This window comes from Lagenorhynchus albirostris, chromosome 16 (assembly GCF_949774975.1).
Source record: "Lagenorhynchus albirostris chromosome 16, mLagAlb1.1, whole genome shotgun sequence".
Taxonomy (NCBI): domain Eukaryota; kingdom Metazoa; phylum Chordata; class Mammalia; order Artiodactyla; family Delphinidae; genus Lagenorhynchus; species Lagenorhynchus albirostris.
The window spans coordinates 25,813,942-25,829,974 of NC_083110.1; the positions used below are offsets into that span (position 1 = coordinate 25,813,942).

Here is a 16,033-nt window from a genome sequence, read left to right on the forward strand (position 1 = left end):
CTTCCCTGGTGGCGCAGTGGTTGAGAGTCCGCCTGCCGATGCAGGGGACACGGGTTTGTGCCCCGGTCTGGGAAGATCCCACATGCCGCGGAGCAGCTGGGCCTGTGAGCCATGGCTGCTGAGCCTGCGCGTCTGGAGCCTGTGCTCCGTAACGGGAGGGGCCACAACAGTGAGAGGCCCGCGTACCCCGCGTACCCAAAAAAAAAAAAAAAATTACCAAATCAGGGGGCTCTAAAACATGCTGATTATAAGTATTCTTAGAAAACGTTTCAAAATAAAAATAAAACCCCTTTATAAAAAGCAAGGCTTGTATAGGTCACATATTGGAAAGAAAACAAGAGTTCTCTTAGAAAAGATAGTAATTATTCACAATACTCCAAAGTATAATCCTGTGCCGTTCTCAAAATGAGTCCTCAAATAAAAATATTAAATGTGTGCCTGATGCTGTAGGGTGTGTATTGGGGGTGGTAGGAAAAGGGAAGAAATATCTCTCCTGTTTGGGTGATCTGAATACCTTTACCTTCTCAAGCTGGTGCAAACCATTTAGTATATAGTTTCTTCCCTTTTCTCAGGCTAGGGACACAGACAAGACTGCGGAATAGCAATGTGTGTTAACCAGGGCTCTTCTGACTGCTGATGAGATAATCCTAACTTAACTTAGCTAAAGCCAAAGGACATTTATTGGTTCTTACATTTGAGTGGTTCAGGGCAGGCTCTGGCTTTAAGCATAACTGGATTCAGGGGCTCAAACAATGGGACAAGGTTTTCTTCTTTCCCTGTCTTTGTGCCTTGCTTCTCTCTGTGGTTTGGCCTCATTTTTTTCTACTCTAGATAGGACTCTGGGGAAATTGTCTTCAACAACTCCAGTTTCACATCTTTCAAGTTTAGTATGTCCAATAGAGAATTTCTCTCTGTCTCTCACAATATCCATAAGTCAATTTCAGGGAAGGGTTTAGATTGGCTCTGCTAGGGTTGTGTGTCCTTTCTTGAATGGTTGACTATTACCAAAGAAGTGGGATATTATGATTGGCCAGTCTTGGGTATAGTCACTCTACTTTGGTAATCGTGAGGGGAAAAGGTTAGAGAAAAGGGAAAACTGTAATTAAGAGCCCCACCAGGTCATATGAAGTAGGAGAGGAATTCTCCAAAGCAAAAGGGTATGTACATTAGGAGGAGGATAGGAGAAACATACTGAGTGTTAAATGTTATAGCTCCCAGAGGGTAAGAGGTGGAATCCAATCTAGATTTTTCTACCTTTGGTCTCTCTCTGTCTCAGTTTCTTGGGCTATAATTTTTATATATATATATATATATATATATAAGTTATATAATTTATATAACTATAATTTGCTTAAGCTGATGAGATTCTTTTCTTTAGTTCCAAACCACATGATAAAATACTTTTTTGTTTTTTCTTCCTATAGCTTTTGAACTTACTGCTCTTTCCAGACTCCTCTGCTCAGCAATATCCATACAAATTGTTAAGTTACCTTTGGACTTGAAGAGACAGTGGCATCTAAAGTTAAGATGCAAAGTCTGTGAGAAATGAATTGGGTTTTAATTTTATTTTTTTGTATTTATTTATTTATATTCATTTTTGGCTGCGTTGGGTCTTTGTTGCTGCATGTGGACTTTCTCTAGTTGTGGAGAGCGGGGCTACCTTCATTGCGGTGTGCAGGCTTCTCCTTATTTGGGCTTCTCTTGTTGTGCAGCGTGGGCTTTAGGCATGAGGGCTTCAGTAGTTGTAGCACATGGGCTCAGCAGTTGTGGTGCATGGGCTTAGTTGCTCCGTGGCATGTGGGATCTTCCCGGACCAGGGCTCAAACCCATGTCCCCTGCATTGGCAGGCAGATTCTTAAACACTGCGCCACCAGGAAAGTCCCTGGTTTTAAATTTTAAAGCCCTCATCAAGTTTCTTCAACTTTCCTTCTGCTTTGACCAAAGGCTACTTAGAAAAGATGCAAGAACAAAGGCAATGACAGGAAGTACGTGGAAGCAATGACAGGAAGTACGTAAAATGTGTGAACATTTTACCAAATTTATAGATTTCAGGCTTTCTCTTAAGTGAGTTTCTGAAGATCATAGCATTCCTATACCAGCCAAGAAAGTTTTCTTTATAAACACATAGAAATCCACACTGTAGCAAGTACTGTTCTTACAGATGGAGCGGGTAGCTTCCTAGGTTAGTGTTTACCAAATGCCAGAGCTGGGACTGATTGTGTCGGGATCACCAAGGGATCTTATTAACAATACAGATACTTTGGCCCCATTACAGACCTACTGAGCTTCTGGACTTCCCTGGTGGTGCAGTGGTTAAGAATCCACCTGCCAATGCAGGGGAGACGGGTTCGAGCCATGGTCTGGGAAGATCCCGCATGCCGCGGAGCAACTAAGCCCATGCACTACGACTACTGAGCCTGCGCTCTAGAGCCCAAAAGCCATAACTACTGAGCCCGTGTGCTACAACTACTGAAGCCTGTGTGCCTAAAGCCCGTGCTCTGTAACAAGAGAAGCCACCAAAGTGAGAAGCCTGCACACCACAATGAAGAGTAGTCCCTGTTGGCTGCAACTAGAGGAAGCCCGGGTGCAGCAATGAAGACCCAATGTAGCCAAAAAATAAAATAAAATGAATAAAATTTATTAAAAAAATAATAAGGGAGTTTACCTTTAAAAAAAAATGCCTTCTAAGAAAAATGAGTGTATCTCTCCAACCAAAAGACATATATGGGGCTTTCCTGGTGGCGCAGTGGTTGAGAGTCCGCCTGCCAATGCAGGGGACACAGGTTCGTACCCCAGTCTGGGAAGATCCTACATGCCGCGGAGCGGCTGGGCCCGTGAGCCATGGCCGCTGAACCTGTGCGTCCGGAGTCTGTGCTCCGGAATGGGAGAGGCCACAACAGTGAGAGGCCCGCATACAGCAAAAAAAAAAAAAAAAAAAAAGACATATATGAGTGTTCATAGAAGTTTTATTCATATATAGCCAAAATTTGGGAGAAAAATCAAATGTCCACCAATAGCAGAAAGGCTAAATTTTGGTATATTCATGAAACGAAATACCATACAACAACAAAAGAACAGAATACTGCAGGATGTATGCATCTGGATGAACCTCACAGCTATAATAATGAGTGGAAGAAGCCAGGCACAAAAGAGTACATAGTGTGTGATTCCATTTGTATAAATATCAAGAACAGGCAACACTAATCTACAATGACGAAAGAAATCAGATTAGTGAATACTTCTGGGGGAAGGGTGTATTAGATATCTATTCCTGTGTATCAAATTACCCAAAATCTTAATGGCATAAAACAAAAAAAAACATTTATTATCTCACATAAATTTCTCTGGGTCAGGGATTTGGGAACAGCTTATCTGAGTGGTTCTGATTCGGGGTCTCTCATGAGATTGTAGTCAAGATGTCAACCAGGCTGCAGTTACCTGAATGTATTATGCTTTAATAACATTTTTTTTTTTAAAGCAATGACCTTCCTACACACGCTGCTAGACTGTAAGCTCTGTCTTCGTCACCACTTTTGTGCACCTGGCACAGTCTAGCACACAATAGGTGCCCTGTATCAAGTTAGCCTCTTTTGGTTGCAAGTGAAAGAAAATCAAATCAGGAAGTTCCCTGGTGGTCCAGTGGTTAAGACTCTGAGCTTCCACTGCAAGGTGTGCAGGTTTGATCCCTGGTGGGGGAACTAAGATCCTGCATTTCATGTGGTGTGGCCAAAAAAAAAAAACCCAAATCAAACTGACTTAAACCACAAGATTAATTTGCTCAGTGTGCTGGTTAATTTTGTGCCATCTAGACTGGGCCATGAGGTGCCCAGATATTTGGTCATTTTCCTGGGTGTTTCTGTGAGGGTGTTTTTGGATGAGATTAACATTTAAATTGGTAGACTGAGTCAAGCAGATTGCCTTCCCTAATGTGAGTGGGTCTCATCCAATCAATTGAAGGCCTGGATAGAACAAAAAGGGTGAACACCGCCCAGGGAACAGAGAATTCTTTCCTGCCCGCCTTCCAACTGGGACAAGGTCTTTTTCCCTGCCTTTGGACTAGAACTGTAACATGAGCTTTTCCTGGGTCTTGAGCCAGCCAGCCCTTGACAGGAATTATACCACTGGCTCTCCTGGTTCTCAGGCCTTCAGACTTGGACTAGAACTAAATCACTCTCCTGGGTCTCCAGATTGCCAATTCACCCTGCAGATCATGGGACTTGTCCTCCTCCATAATGAGCCAATTCCTTACAATAAATCTCTTTGGTTCCTATTGGTTCTGTTTCTCAGGAGAACCTTGATCAATATACTCAGTAACTGAAAAATCCTCAGGTTAGACTGGCATCAGGTGAGAATTGAGTCCAAAATAAAAATTTCACTGAGGACATATTTCTCTCTTTCTCTCTTTCTCCAGTGTTGCCTTCATATTCAAGCTCTTTATGGTGTTCCTCAGAGCTCCAGACTCCCCCATCATGGAAGTGAAATGGCTGCATATGCTTCCATTTTTACACCATACCTTGAGGGAAAAGAAAGCATGTCTGTGGTAGCTCCTATACCTGGGAGTCACTCTTTCTCATATTGGAACAAATTGGATTAATTGCTTACTTTTTTTTTTAACGTCTTTATTGGAGTATAATTGCTTTAAAATGGTGTGTTAGTTTCTGCTATATAACAAAGTGAATTAGCTATAAGTATATATATATCCCCATATCCCCTCCCTCTTGAGCCTCCCTCCAACCCTCCCTATCCCACCCCTCTAGGTCGTCACAAAGCATCAAGTTGATCTCCCTGTGCTATGCATCAGCTTCCCACTAGCCATCCATTTTACATTTGGTAATATACGTATGTCCATGCCACTCTCTCACTTCGTCCCAGCTTACCCTTCCCCCACTGTGTCTTCAAGTCTGTTCTCTACATCTGCATTTTTATTCCTGCCTTGACACTAGGTTCATCAGTACCGTTTTTTTGGATTCTATACATATGCGTTAGCATATAGTATTTGTTTTTCTCTTTCTGACTGACTTCACTCCGTATGACAGACTCTAGGTCCATCCACCTCATTACAAATAACTTAATTTTGTTCCTTTTAATGAATGAGTAATATTCCATTACATATATGTGCCACATCTTCTTTATCCATTCATCAGTCATGGGCATTTAGGTTGCTTCCATGTCCTGGCTACTGTAAATAGTGCTGCAATGAACATTGTGGTACATGTATCTCTTTGAATTATGGTTTTCTCAGGGTATATGCCCAGTAGTGGGATTGCTGGGTCATATGGTAGTTCTGTTTTTAGTTTTTTAAGGAACCTCCATACTGTTCTCCATAGTGGCTGTATCAATTTACATTCCCACCAACAGTGCAGGATGGTTCCCTTTTCTCCACAGCCTCTCCAGCATTTATTGTTTCTAGAATTTTTGATGATGGCCATTCTGACCAGTGAAGTGATACCTCATTGTGGTTTTGATTTGCATTTCTCTAATGATTAGTGATGTTGAGCACCGGTTCATGCGTTTGTTGGCAATCTGTATGTCTTCTTTGGAGAAACATCTGTTTAGGTTTTGGGCCCATTTTTGGATTGGGTTGTTTGATTTTTTGATATTGAGCTGCATGGGCTGCTTGTATATTTTGGAGATTAATCCTTTGTCTGTTGCTTCATTTGCAAATATTTTCTCCCATTCTGAGGGTTGTCTTTTTATCTCATTTATGGTTTCCTTTGCTGTGCAAAAGCTTTTAAGTTACATTAGGTCCCATTTGTTTATTTTTGTTTTCATTTCCATTTCTCTAGGAGGTGAGTCAAAAAGGATCTTGCTGTGACTTATGTCATAGAGTGTTCTGCCTATGTTTTCCTCTAAGAATTTTATAGTGTCTGGCCTTACATTTAGGTCTTTAATCCATTTTGAGTTTATTTTTGTGTATGGTGTTAGGAAGTGTTCTAATTTCATTCTTTTATATGTAGCTGTCCAGTTTTCCCAGCACCACTTATTGAAGAAGCTGTCTTTTCTCCATTGTATATTCTTGCCTCCTTTGTCAAAGATAAGTTGACCATATGTGCGTGGGTTTACCTCTGGGCTTTGTATCCTGTTCCATTGATTTATATTTCTTTTTGTGCCAGTACCATACTGTCTTGATTACTGTAACTTTATAGTATAGTTTGAAGTCATGTAGCCTGATTCCTCCAGCTCTGTTTTTCTTTCTCAGGATTGCTTTGGCTATTCGGGGTCTTTTGTGTTTCCATACAAACTGTAAAATTTCTTGTTCTAGTTCTGTGAAAAATGCCATTGGCATTTTGATAGGGATTGCATTGAATCTGTAGATTGCTTTGGGTAGTACAGTCATTTTCACAATGTTGATTCTTCCAATCCAAGAATATGGTATACCTTTCCATCTGTTTGTATTGTCTTTGATTTCTTTCCTCAGTGTCTTATAGTTTTCTGCATACAGGTCTTTTGTCTCCTTAGGTAGGTTTATTCCTAGGTATTTTATTCTTTTTGTCAACTGCTTACTTTTGAACCAATCACTATGAGCAAGTGAAGAGACTGTATTGACTGACTCATGTCCAGCAAGGACTACCCCCTGGAGCTGTGTTCTTGTGCATCAGAAAGGGGCAAGTATCTATCTCAGAAAAGCCAAAGTTTTAGATCTCTGAGTTTGGTTTCATTGGGAAGAATTGATCCCTTGGCTATTCTAGCTGCAAGAAAGCCTGGGTAATTTAGTATAGTTAGCTGAGTTCTGATAGGAGGAAGGGGAAATACTTTTTGGGTGGACAACTAGTGGTATCTTTTATACCAACAACAAAGAGTGGGATTATCATACTTGGTTCAGAGAAAGCATCGTTCATCCCTTAGGTTTGGGGAGGGGCCCACCTTCTCTCAGCATATTTGCCTCCTTTGACAGATAACACTTTTCAAATGTTCTCCTTAAATGTGAATTGATACTTCTCCATCAAGAAGTGGGTCTATGTTCCCTTCCTGGAATCTGGGAGGACTCATGTATGATTCAGGTGAGAAGTGATATTTGTGACTTTCAAGGCTAGGTTAGAAAAGGCAATACAGCTTCTGCACAGCTCTTGATCTCTTGGGAGATGTGCCTTTGAAATTCTGAGTCCTGTAAAGAAGTCTGGCTACCCTGAAGTCATCATGCTTGAGAGCCCGTGGGAGGGACCACATAGAAATAGAAAGAGATGCTTGAAGGGCTCCATCACTTAAGCCCCCATGATCTTTGAGTCTTCCTAGCCCAGGTATCAGACATATGATTGAAGAAGCTTTTCAGATGACCCCAGCTGTAGCTACTATCTGACTGCAGCCTCATAAGAGACTCTGAGCTAGAACTTCCCAGCCAAGTTACTTCCAAATTCCTGAACCACAGAAAACATGAGAGAATAAAAGATTATTGTTTTGGAGTAATTTACATGCAGCAATAGATAACTACTATACTTCTCCAAAGTATTAGATTCTACAAGCTAAGGATGAAGGAGAGAATGCCTACTGAGTAGGTAACCAATGGTGTTTGTTCGACTCATAAGTAGTAAAGGTGTTAAAGCAACAATTCAATGCATATAAAAATAAAAACTCAAGGCTATTTTTCAAAGCACTATTTACAATAATAAAAAGTTGGAGACAACCTAAATGTCCAAAACTAGAAAGTTGTTTAAATAAATTATGGTTCTTGCACACTTTAAATGTAATATGTCTATAAACCGACTGTAAAAATCAAGGTTTGAAGAATATTCAATGTCATGGGCATATGTTCTTGATATAATAATGTTAAGGTGAAAATAGTAGGAATAAAAATTGAACACTATATTTTAAAAGGGTGAATTTTATAGTATGTAAATTATCTCAGAAAAAAATTGTATGAGAAAAAATTGAACATACACATAAAAATATATATGAACAGGGCTTCCCTGGTGGCGCAGTGGTTGAGAGTCCGCCTGCCGATGCAGGGGACACGGGTTCGTGCCCCGGTCCGGGAAGATCCCACATGCCGCGGAGCGGCTGGGCCCGTGAGCCATGGCCGCTGAGCCTGTGCATCCGGAGCCTGTGCTCCACAACGGGACAGGCCACAACAGTGAGAGGCCTGCGTACAGCAAAAAAAAAAAAAAAAAAAAAATATATATATATATATATATATATATATGAACAGAAAAAAAGGCTAAAAGGGAATATATTAAAATGTTATTAGTAGTTATCTTTGGAAGCTGAAATTCTCCATAATATTTAATACCATTATTTGTAGCTTTGTCACACAATGAATAAGGTTGAAGTGCAATAAAAAAGTGAGAAAACTGGAAAAAGGTGTAAAGTTGAAAATGATTTAAATTCACATTGCATTTTTAAAAGCTTGGTCAAGAAAGAGCAGGATCATATGGTAGTTCTATTTTTAATTTTTGAGGACGCTCCATACTGATTTCCATAATGGCTGTACCAATTTACATTCCCCAAAGTGTATAAGGATTCACTTTTCTCCACATCCTCACCAACACTTGTTATTTTCTGACTTTTTGATAGGAGCCATTCTAACAGATATGAGGTGATATCTGTGTGGTTTTGATTTGCAGTTCCCTGTTGATTATTGATAGTGAGCACCTTTTTGGATGTCTTCTTTAGAAAATGCAATTCTACTTCTGGGTATATATCCAAAGGAAACAAAATCGAACTCTTGAAAAGATATCTGCACTCCCACGTTCACTGCAGCATTATTCACAATAGCCAAGACATGGAAAGAACCTATGTGTCCACGCAATGATAAAGAAAATGTGGTATATGTATACAGTGGAACATTATTCAGCATTAAAAAAGAAGGAAATTCTGCCATTTGCAACAACATGGATGAAACTGGAAGACAGTATGCTAAGTGAAATAAGCCAGACACAGAAAGATAAATACTGCATGCTCTCACTTACATGTAATATCTAAAAAAGTCAAACTCGTAGAAACAAAGAGTAGAAGGGTGGTTACTATGGGATGGGGTGGACGGAGTGGGAGAAATGGGGAGATGTTGATCAAAGTGTACAAACTTTCAGTTATAAGATGAGTAAGTTTTGGAGACCTAATATACAGCCTGGTGACTATAGTTAATAATACTGTATACTGTTAATGTATTGTTAATGTATTATATACTTGAAATTTTCTGAGTAGATCTTAAGTATTTTCAACATACATGAAAAATGGTAGCTATACGGGATGTTGGATGTGTTAATTAGCTTGATTGTAGTGATCATTTCACAATGTGTCTGTATATCAAAACACCACATTGTACACTATAAATGTATATATACATATATGATACCATATATTTTATATAAATAAATAAATAGTCTTTATTTGCGAATTATACCTTATTAAAGCTAGGGGTAAAAAAAGAAAAAGAACCACATTGTTTTCAAAATGATGGCGGAAGTGGTTGTGGTTTTGGGTGGGGGTGGAGGGTGGGGTGGGGTGTGCATGCAGCATTTGGGGAAGGAAAGGAAGAACTACTGATTGAGCCACTGTGTGGTTCTTATGTGGGGACAGCGTGGGGAAAGGGCTGGTGACGTGTTCTAGAGAGAGAAGGTACATCTGTGGTGAGATGGGGGGATGCAGTGTGTATAAGTTGTAGATTGACCCACGTGGGGGCGTAAAGTGCACTGGAGTGTACTGAGTAGGTGTAAGTAAATCCTTAGACACATGACCGACATACAGCAGTCCAAAACCTCACCAGGAGGAGAACACAAACACGGAGCGAAACTGAGCGTCCCAACTAAATATAGAAGAATCTCTATCCTTGACTAAAATTTCCACAAATTGTACTCACACTGACAGTTGCTACTATGTCTCAATTTCCCAGGCTGTGTAATAAAAGAGAACTGTACTTCTTGTTTTCTACCTACCTCAGAGAATTGCTATGGACTTAAAAGAATCTAAAGTTTCCCATGTCATTGGCACTGTGTAAAATAACTGCCAGCATAGAAAACTCTTCCCCAGTTTCCTCTAACTGGAAAATGCTAAATTTTTACATATCTTACAATGTTCCCTATCATTAGTGGCCTTCAGACTAATTAACACGGCAAAAAGTAACGTTGAGTTAGCCACGACCATGAGCAAATGTCACATAGTCCTTAACCTCTGTAGGTTATAATCTTGTGGAAATTTACCTTATCTTTTTTTTTTTTTTTTTTTTTTTGCGGTACGCGGGCCTCTCACCGCTGTGGCCTCTCCCGTTGCGGAGCACAGGCTCCGGACGCGCAGGCTCAGCGGCCGTGGCTCACGGGCCCAGCCCGTGATCCCACATGCTCCGCGGCATGTGGGATCTTCCTGGACCGGGGCACGAACCCGTGTCCCCTGTATCTGCAGGCGGACTCTCAACCACTGCGCCACCAGGGAAGCCCTCATCTTCATCTTTGAGTTGTATGAACATTCACTTCCGTCTGACTAATTTAATCACTCTCCCGAACATGCTTCCCTCCAGGTCTTGCTCATTCTGGAATGTCGGCCAGCTGTCTTGCCTGCCTAACCAAACATTATTCTTCCTTTGAGGCCAGATTTAATTCCACCATCCCATAAACTCTTTCTTACCCTCAGGCCCATGGTGAGCTCCTCTTGCTTGGAACTTGATCACATGATTTTCACCATATTATTTTTGACTTACTTTCGTGATGGTTCTTAGTCTAGTGCAGGTTATGAATTGACCTCTCTCTCTCTGGTAACATTTTTTGGGTGCTTATTATGTGCTAATCCTTTGTATTCAATAAGATTGAAAACATTATTATCCCCATTTTAGAGATGAGAAAACCGAAGCTTTGTAACTTGCCAAGTGTCAATTTGAAACTGTGTGGCTAAGTGCCCAGCTATAAATCTGGGGTTCTGTTATTATAGAGGAAGAGCAGAACAGGTATTGGGGACATCTATCAGTCTCTGTCATAGAGAGATGTGAGAGAAATATAAAATGGTCATCTAATAAACGGAAAACTGTGATAAGTGCTACGAAGCAAAAAGGATTGTATAAAGAGCTCATGCCAGGGCTTTGCAGTGGGAAGTCATAGAGAAAGAACTAGAAGTGGGTTTTGAAGATAGGTGCATTAGTTATTCTATTGCTATGTAACAAATTACCTCACAACGCCCATTTATGTTTTTATTTTTTATATCAATTTATTTATTTATTTTTGGCTGCGTTGGGTCTTCGTTGCTGCGCGTGGGCTTTCTCTAGCTGTGGTGAGTGGGGGCTACTCTTTGTTGTGGTGCTCAGGCTTCTCATTGTGGTGGCTTCTCTTGTTGCAGAGCACGGGCTCTAGTCGTGCAGGCTTCAGTAGTTGTGGCTTGTGGGCTCTAGAGCGCAGACTCAGTAGTTGTGGCACACAGGCTTAGTTGCTCCGTGCCATGTGGGATCTTCCCAGACCAGGGCTCGAACCCATGTCCCCTGAATTGGCAGGCGGATTCTTAACCACTGTGCCACCAGGGAAGCCCACAACGCCCATTTATTATCTCAAAATTGTGTATGTCCAAAGTCTTGTGTGGTGTGGCTGGATTCTCTGCTCAGTATCACAAGGCTGTAATCAAGGTGCCAACTGGACTGAGCTCTCATCTGGAAGCTTTGGGGCAAATCTGTTACCAAGATCATTCTTCTTGTTGGCAGAATTCAGTTCCTGCGGCTGTGGGAATGAGGTCCATGTTTTCCTGCTGTCTGTCAGCCAGGGCTAGGCTTAGCTCCTAGAAGCTGCCTGCATTCCTTGATATGTGGCCTCTTGCATCTTTAATCCAGCAATAGCTTGTCAAATCCTTCTTGTGCTTCTAATTTTTAATTTCCTCTTCTGTGACCAGCTGGAGAAAATTCTCTGCTTTAAGGGGGCTAATGCGATTAGGCGAGGCCTGCCTCGATAACCTCCCTATCTTAAATTCAATTGTACTATATAACGTCATCTAATCATGGGAGTAAAATCTATTATAGTCGTAGTCCTGGGGATTATACCAGGGGCCGTAAATCTAGGGGGACATCTTAGAATTTTACCTACCAGAGTAGATAAGACATAGACAAACAGAGAGAACTTTCTAGGTGGGAAAGAAATGCAGGCAAAACTCAAAAGTGAAACTCCACCACAGATTTTTGGATATTAGAATATGTCTGTTTGTGACTGCTCCAATAATAATAATAGCTTCCTTTTACTGAGGTCTCCTTGGTGTTTACACAAATTCATTCACCAATCCATATATCAGCTCTATGAGGGTGGTATCATTTCACTTTTACAAAGAAAGAAATTCAGGCAGAGAGAAGAAAAGCCACTCACCAGAGTTCTATCCCAATCAAGTTGTGAAGCTGGGATTACGGCTTGAGCTCTGGATGACTTCCGAGTTTGTGCTCTTTGCATTGTGTAACCCACCTGACTGTGGGTCTGGATGGGAAAGCAGAAGGCAGTAATGTTGGTCTGAGCCCAGTCTGTGGAGGTATTGACGTTAAAATGTATTAAAATGTGTTAACAGGTGCCATGGAAGATTTTAGAGGGTGCATGTGAATTGTGGGGGAGGAAGGGGACAGAAGTGGATATGGATGTGGATGGAGGGGAACACATGGACTGGATATGCAATATGGTATTTTAGGGAGGTTAACATGGCCAGTCAGGAGGAGCCTGGATTACAAGATTGTAGGCAGGGATGATATGTTACAGTTGACAACTACATGATCCAGCCTCTGAATCTCGCTGCCAACTTGCAGGAAATTCACAGGACAGAAGAACGTGTTAAATTGCACATAAGTATACAATCAGCAAAGTGGAGGCAGCGTGAGGATTATAGAAAACAAATCGTATACAGTTCCATCACCCCAATATTATTATTACTAATGTGAAATAGTGAACAGAGAAAAAAGCTTTGGTAGCTATGGTAGGACTAGAGAAAAATTTTAATAGATTTGATAAGAAACTCCATAAGGAATGGAAGTTCCTACGGAGTTGTTTAGTAATTAAGGCAGTCATGGTCAGACCTATGTTACCAGCTATGTAACTAGGGTCAGGTTCATGGGTGTACAATCAATGTAGTTACACAGGGCCCTGCACTCAGAACTTCACATTTGGGGTTAAATGCTCTGCAATCATTGTCTGTATTCTTAATAATTTTATCTTTGAATTTGTATTTTAGAAGAGAAGTCCAATGGGACAATTGGAACAGGCACTGGGGGCTTGGAACCTCAGCTTCTCCATGGTTGGAACCTCAGCTTCTACATGGTCCTCCCTTCTACCACCTCTCTTGGATGGGTTTTCAGCTTGCTTGCTCTCCCAACCTCTGGCCCCCTGACCTCACCCAGCCTCCCCTGCCCTTGTCCAGTGACCACTTTTACCCTCTACTCTACCTTGGGCAGGGCTCTGTGTGTGCCACCGATAGTATCTAGGGGTTAGGCAAGGAGGTGGTCATTCTCAACCCAAGGTATCAATGCCACTGCATTTTTTTGTGCTTGACTTGGTGGAGGTGAGTCTCTTGCCTTCCTTTGTCCAGTTATTGAGAGAGTCTCAGTGTGGAGGTTGTAATACCTTTGGAGGCCACCCATTTGCTGTGGGTTGGGGAGGCAGGCCTGTGGTAAGGAGAGATGCCTGGTTTGGCCTCCTGTCCCTTGCTGGGAATAGTATGCCAGTCCAGCGGCTAGCAGGAGGGGGCTTCAGGCAGCCAGTGGGTTGCATGGGCCCCCAATTTCCTATGGGGGGATCTGTATTTATCCCAAAGGTATCTCCCTGCCCAGGAGTGTGACATTAGATAGCAAATAAAAAATACTCTGACAGGTTGAGAGAGAGAACCCAAAAAAGGAGTAAGCTTTACATTTTAGTATCTTTAACAGCACTTTTTTTCTGCTTTTTGATCCACATTTTTATTTTGCACTGGGTCCCACAAATTGAGTAGCTTGTCCTATGTGTGATCTTAGAAATTACAAAGTACCAAATTTAAAGTTTCTTAGAATTTAGAAAGTACCAAATAAACGTTAGCTTAAAACAGAGAAAGAAATCCATTGCCTCTAAGGACATGAAAGCAGTAACAAAAAAGTGGAGGTATTTATGAGAAGGAAAAGTACAGGACTTGGTAACACACACAGTAGAAACAGGGGATATATACCACTAGGCAAAAATAATTTCAATAATTGCACAGGGCAACCGACACTAGTTTAGTCTCTTACAAAACATGGGTGCTTGAGAAATATTTGCATTTGACTTGAGCATCTTCAGCTTGGAGGTATCAGCGAAACTGTTTCCTCTTGGAATGGGGAAGCTTAGGCAAAAGAGATTTTGAGGTGAGGAAGACATTTAGAAGATGTCATCTACAAAGCATGCTGTGAGAGGAATAGGCAATTTGGTCTAATCTATCAAAATGTAAAATGTACATAGTTTTGCATTTTCACTTCATTTCTAGGTCCTCGATAAATACACATGTGTACAGTACAGAAGCAAGTACAATGATGTTCATGCAGAATTGTTGAATAGGGGCTTCCCTGGTGGCACAGTGGTTGAGAGCCCGCCTGCCGATGCAGGGGACACGGGTTTGTGCCCCGGCCCGGGAAGATCCCACATGCCGCGGAGCGGCTAGGCCCGTGAGCCATGGCCGCTGAGCCTGCGCGTCTGGAGCCTGTGCTCCGCAACCGGAGAGGCCACAACAGTGAGAGGCCCGCGTACCGCAAAAAAAAAAAAAAAAAAAAAGCAAAAATCAGAAACCAACCTAAATGTCCATAACTAGGAAACTGTTCGATTTCAGGCAATGGCGTACCATGCAGCCATTAAAAAGAATGAGGTAGACCTGGACCTATATTTACCAGGAGTAAGACAACCAGGGGATTTTAATTAAGGGGAAAAAATATCAAGTTCCAGGAAAATGCTTAATCCCATTTACTTAGAAAATATATATGTACAAGATAATGAGTAGATAAAGGTCTAGAAGCCTGAACACCAAACTTTAAACTGTGAGTATCTCTGAGCTCGGGAGTGGGTGGAGCGTGTGTGTGAATGAATGGGACGCTTATGTTTTCTCTGTGCACTTCTGTGTTTGAATGTATTACTGAGAGGAAATGGAAAGTGTATTTTGAGGGCGTCGTGTGAAGGGAAAAGTTGGGGAGCAGGGTGAAGACTTACAGCTGCCTGGACTCTTCAGACTCCAGCGCCGTCTGAGGTAAGGAGACCCCACCCCGCTGAGGTGATTCTGCAGAGGGGCGGAGCTCTGCAGAGCCAACACTGGAGGCGGCCCCGGGGGGCGGGGCCCCGACTCCAGCCGCACGCTCCGCTCCCACCATGCCCTTATAAGGAGCGCCCGGCGTTAGGGCTCGGGAATCCGGTCTCAAACCCCGCGGCTCAGCCCCAATCCCAGGCCCCTCCCTTGGGAATGGGGGCGGGGCGGGGCCTTGGCGGCGCGGTTGCGTGGGCGGAGCATCTCAAAGAGGGACCAATAGGAGTGGAGGTCCGGGTCTGAGCGGCGTTGCCATTGGGCGCGGCGACGAGAGGGGGCGGGGCGCTCGCGAGACTGGTTACGCCGAGGGAAGCCCGGACTCCGTAGTCGCCGCTCAGAGTCCGTCTCCGCGGATTCCCGGCCCCGCCGTTCTCAGATCTCTGTAGCCTGCGGTTCGCCGCCCCGCTCGCCGCCGCGATGCCGGTGTTTCATACGCGCACGATTGAGAGCATTCTGGAGCCGGTCGCGCAGCAGATCTCGCACCTGGTGATCATGCACGAGGAAGGCGAGGTGGACGGCAAAGCCATCCCTGACCTCACCGCGCCTGTGGCCGCCGTGCAGGCGGCCGTCAGTAACCTCGTTCGGGTGAGCGCGCTGGGCCTGGGATGGGGAACGGGGGCGGGAGACGTCCCTGGGGTTCCGGCTTGCCTTGCGGCTCCCCTGCGCTGCCTGTGGCTTTGCCGGTGGGCTCGGGAGCCAGACCGCCTCGGGTTTGAATCCTGACGCCCCCGCGTTGTGACCTTGAGCAAGCCCCCGAGCCTCTCTGGGTTTCAGTTTCCTCACCTATAAAATGGGGGCAATCATAATAATGCCTGCCTTGCGGGTTTGTTGTGAAGATTCAGCGAGGTGGTATTTATAAAGTGGC

The 16,033-nt window shown here is 43.0% G+C and overlaps 2 protein-coding genes across 2 annotated transcripts in view; both read left to right on the top strand.

Annotated features, from left to right (window-relative positions):
* PLAU (plasminogen activator, urokinase) overlaps positions 1-16,033 on the top strand; it is a 111,964-nt gene that overhangs the window by 61,820 nt on the left and 34,111 nt on the right. The gene's annotated exons all lie outside the window — the stretch shown is intronic.
* The window catches only part of VCL (vinculin), a 101,326-nt gene continuing 100,752 nt past the window's right edge, over positions 15,460-16,033 (top strand). The window contains exon 1 of the mRNA XM_060125822.1: positions 15,460-15,753. Coding sequence (XP_059981805.1) covers positions 15,586-15,753 — 168 coding nt within the window. The 5' untranslated portion in view covers positions 15,460-15,585. The remainder of the gene's footprint in view (positions 15,754-16,033) is intronic.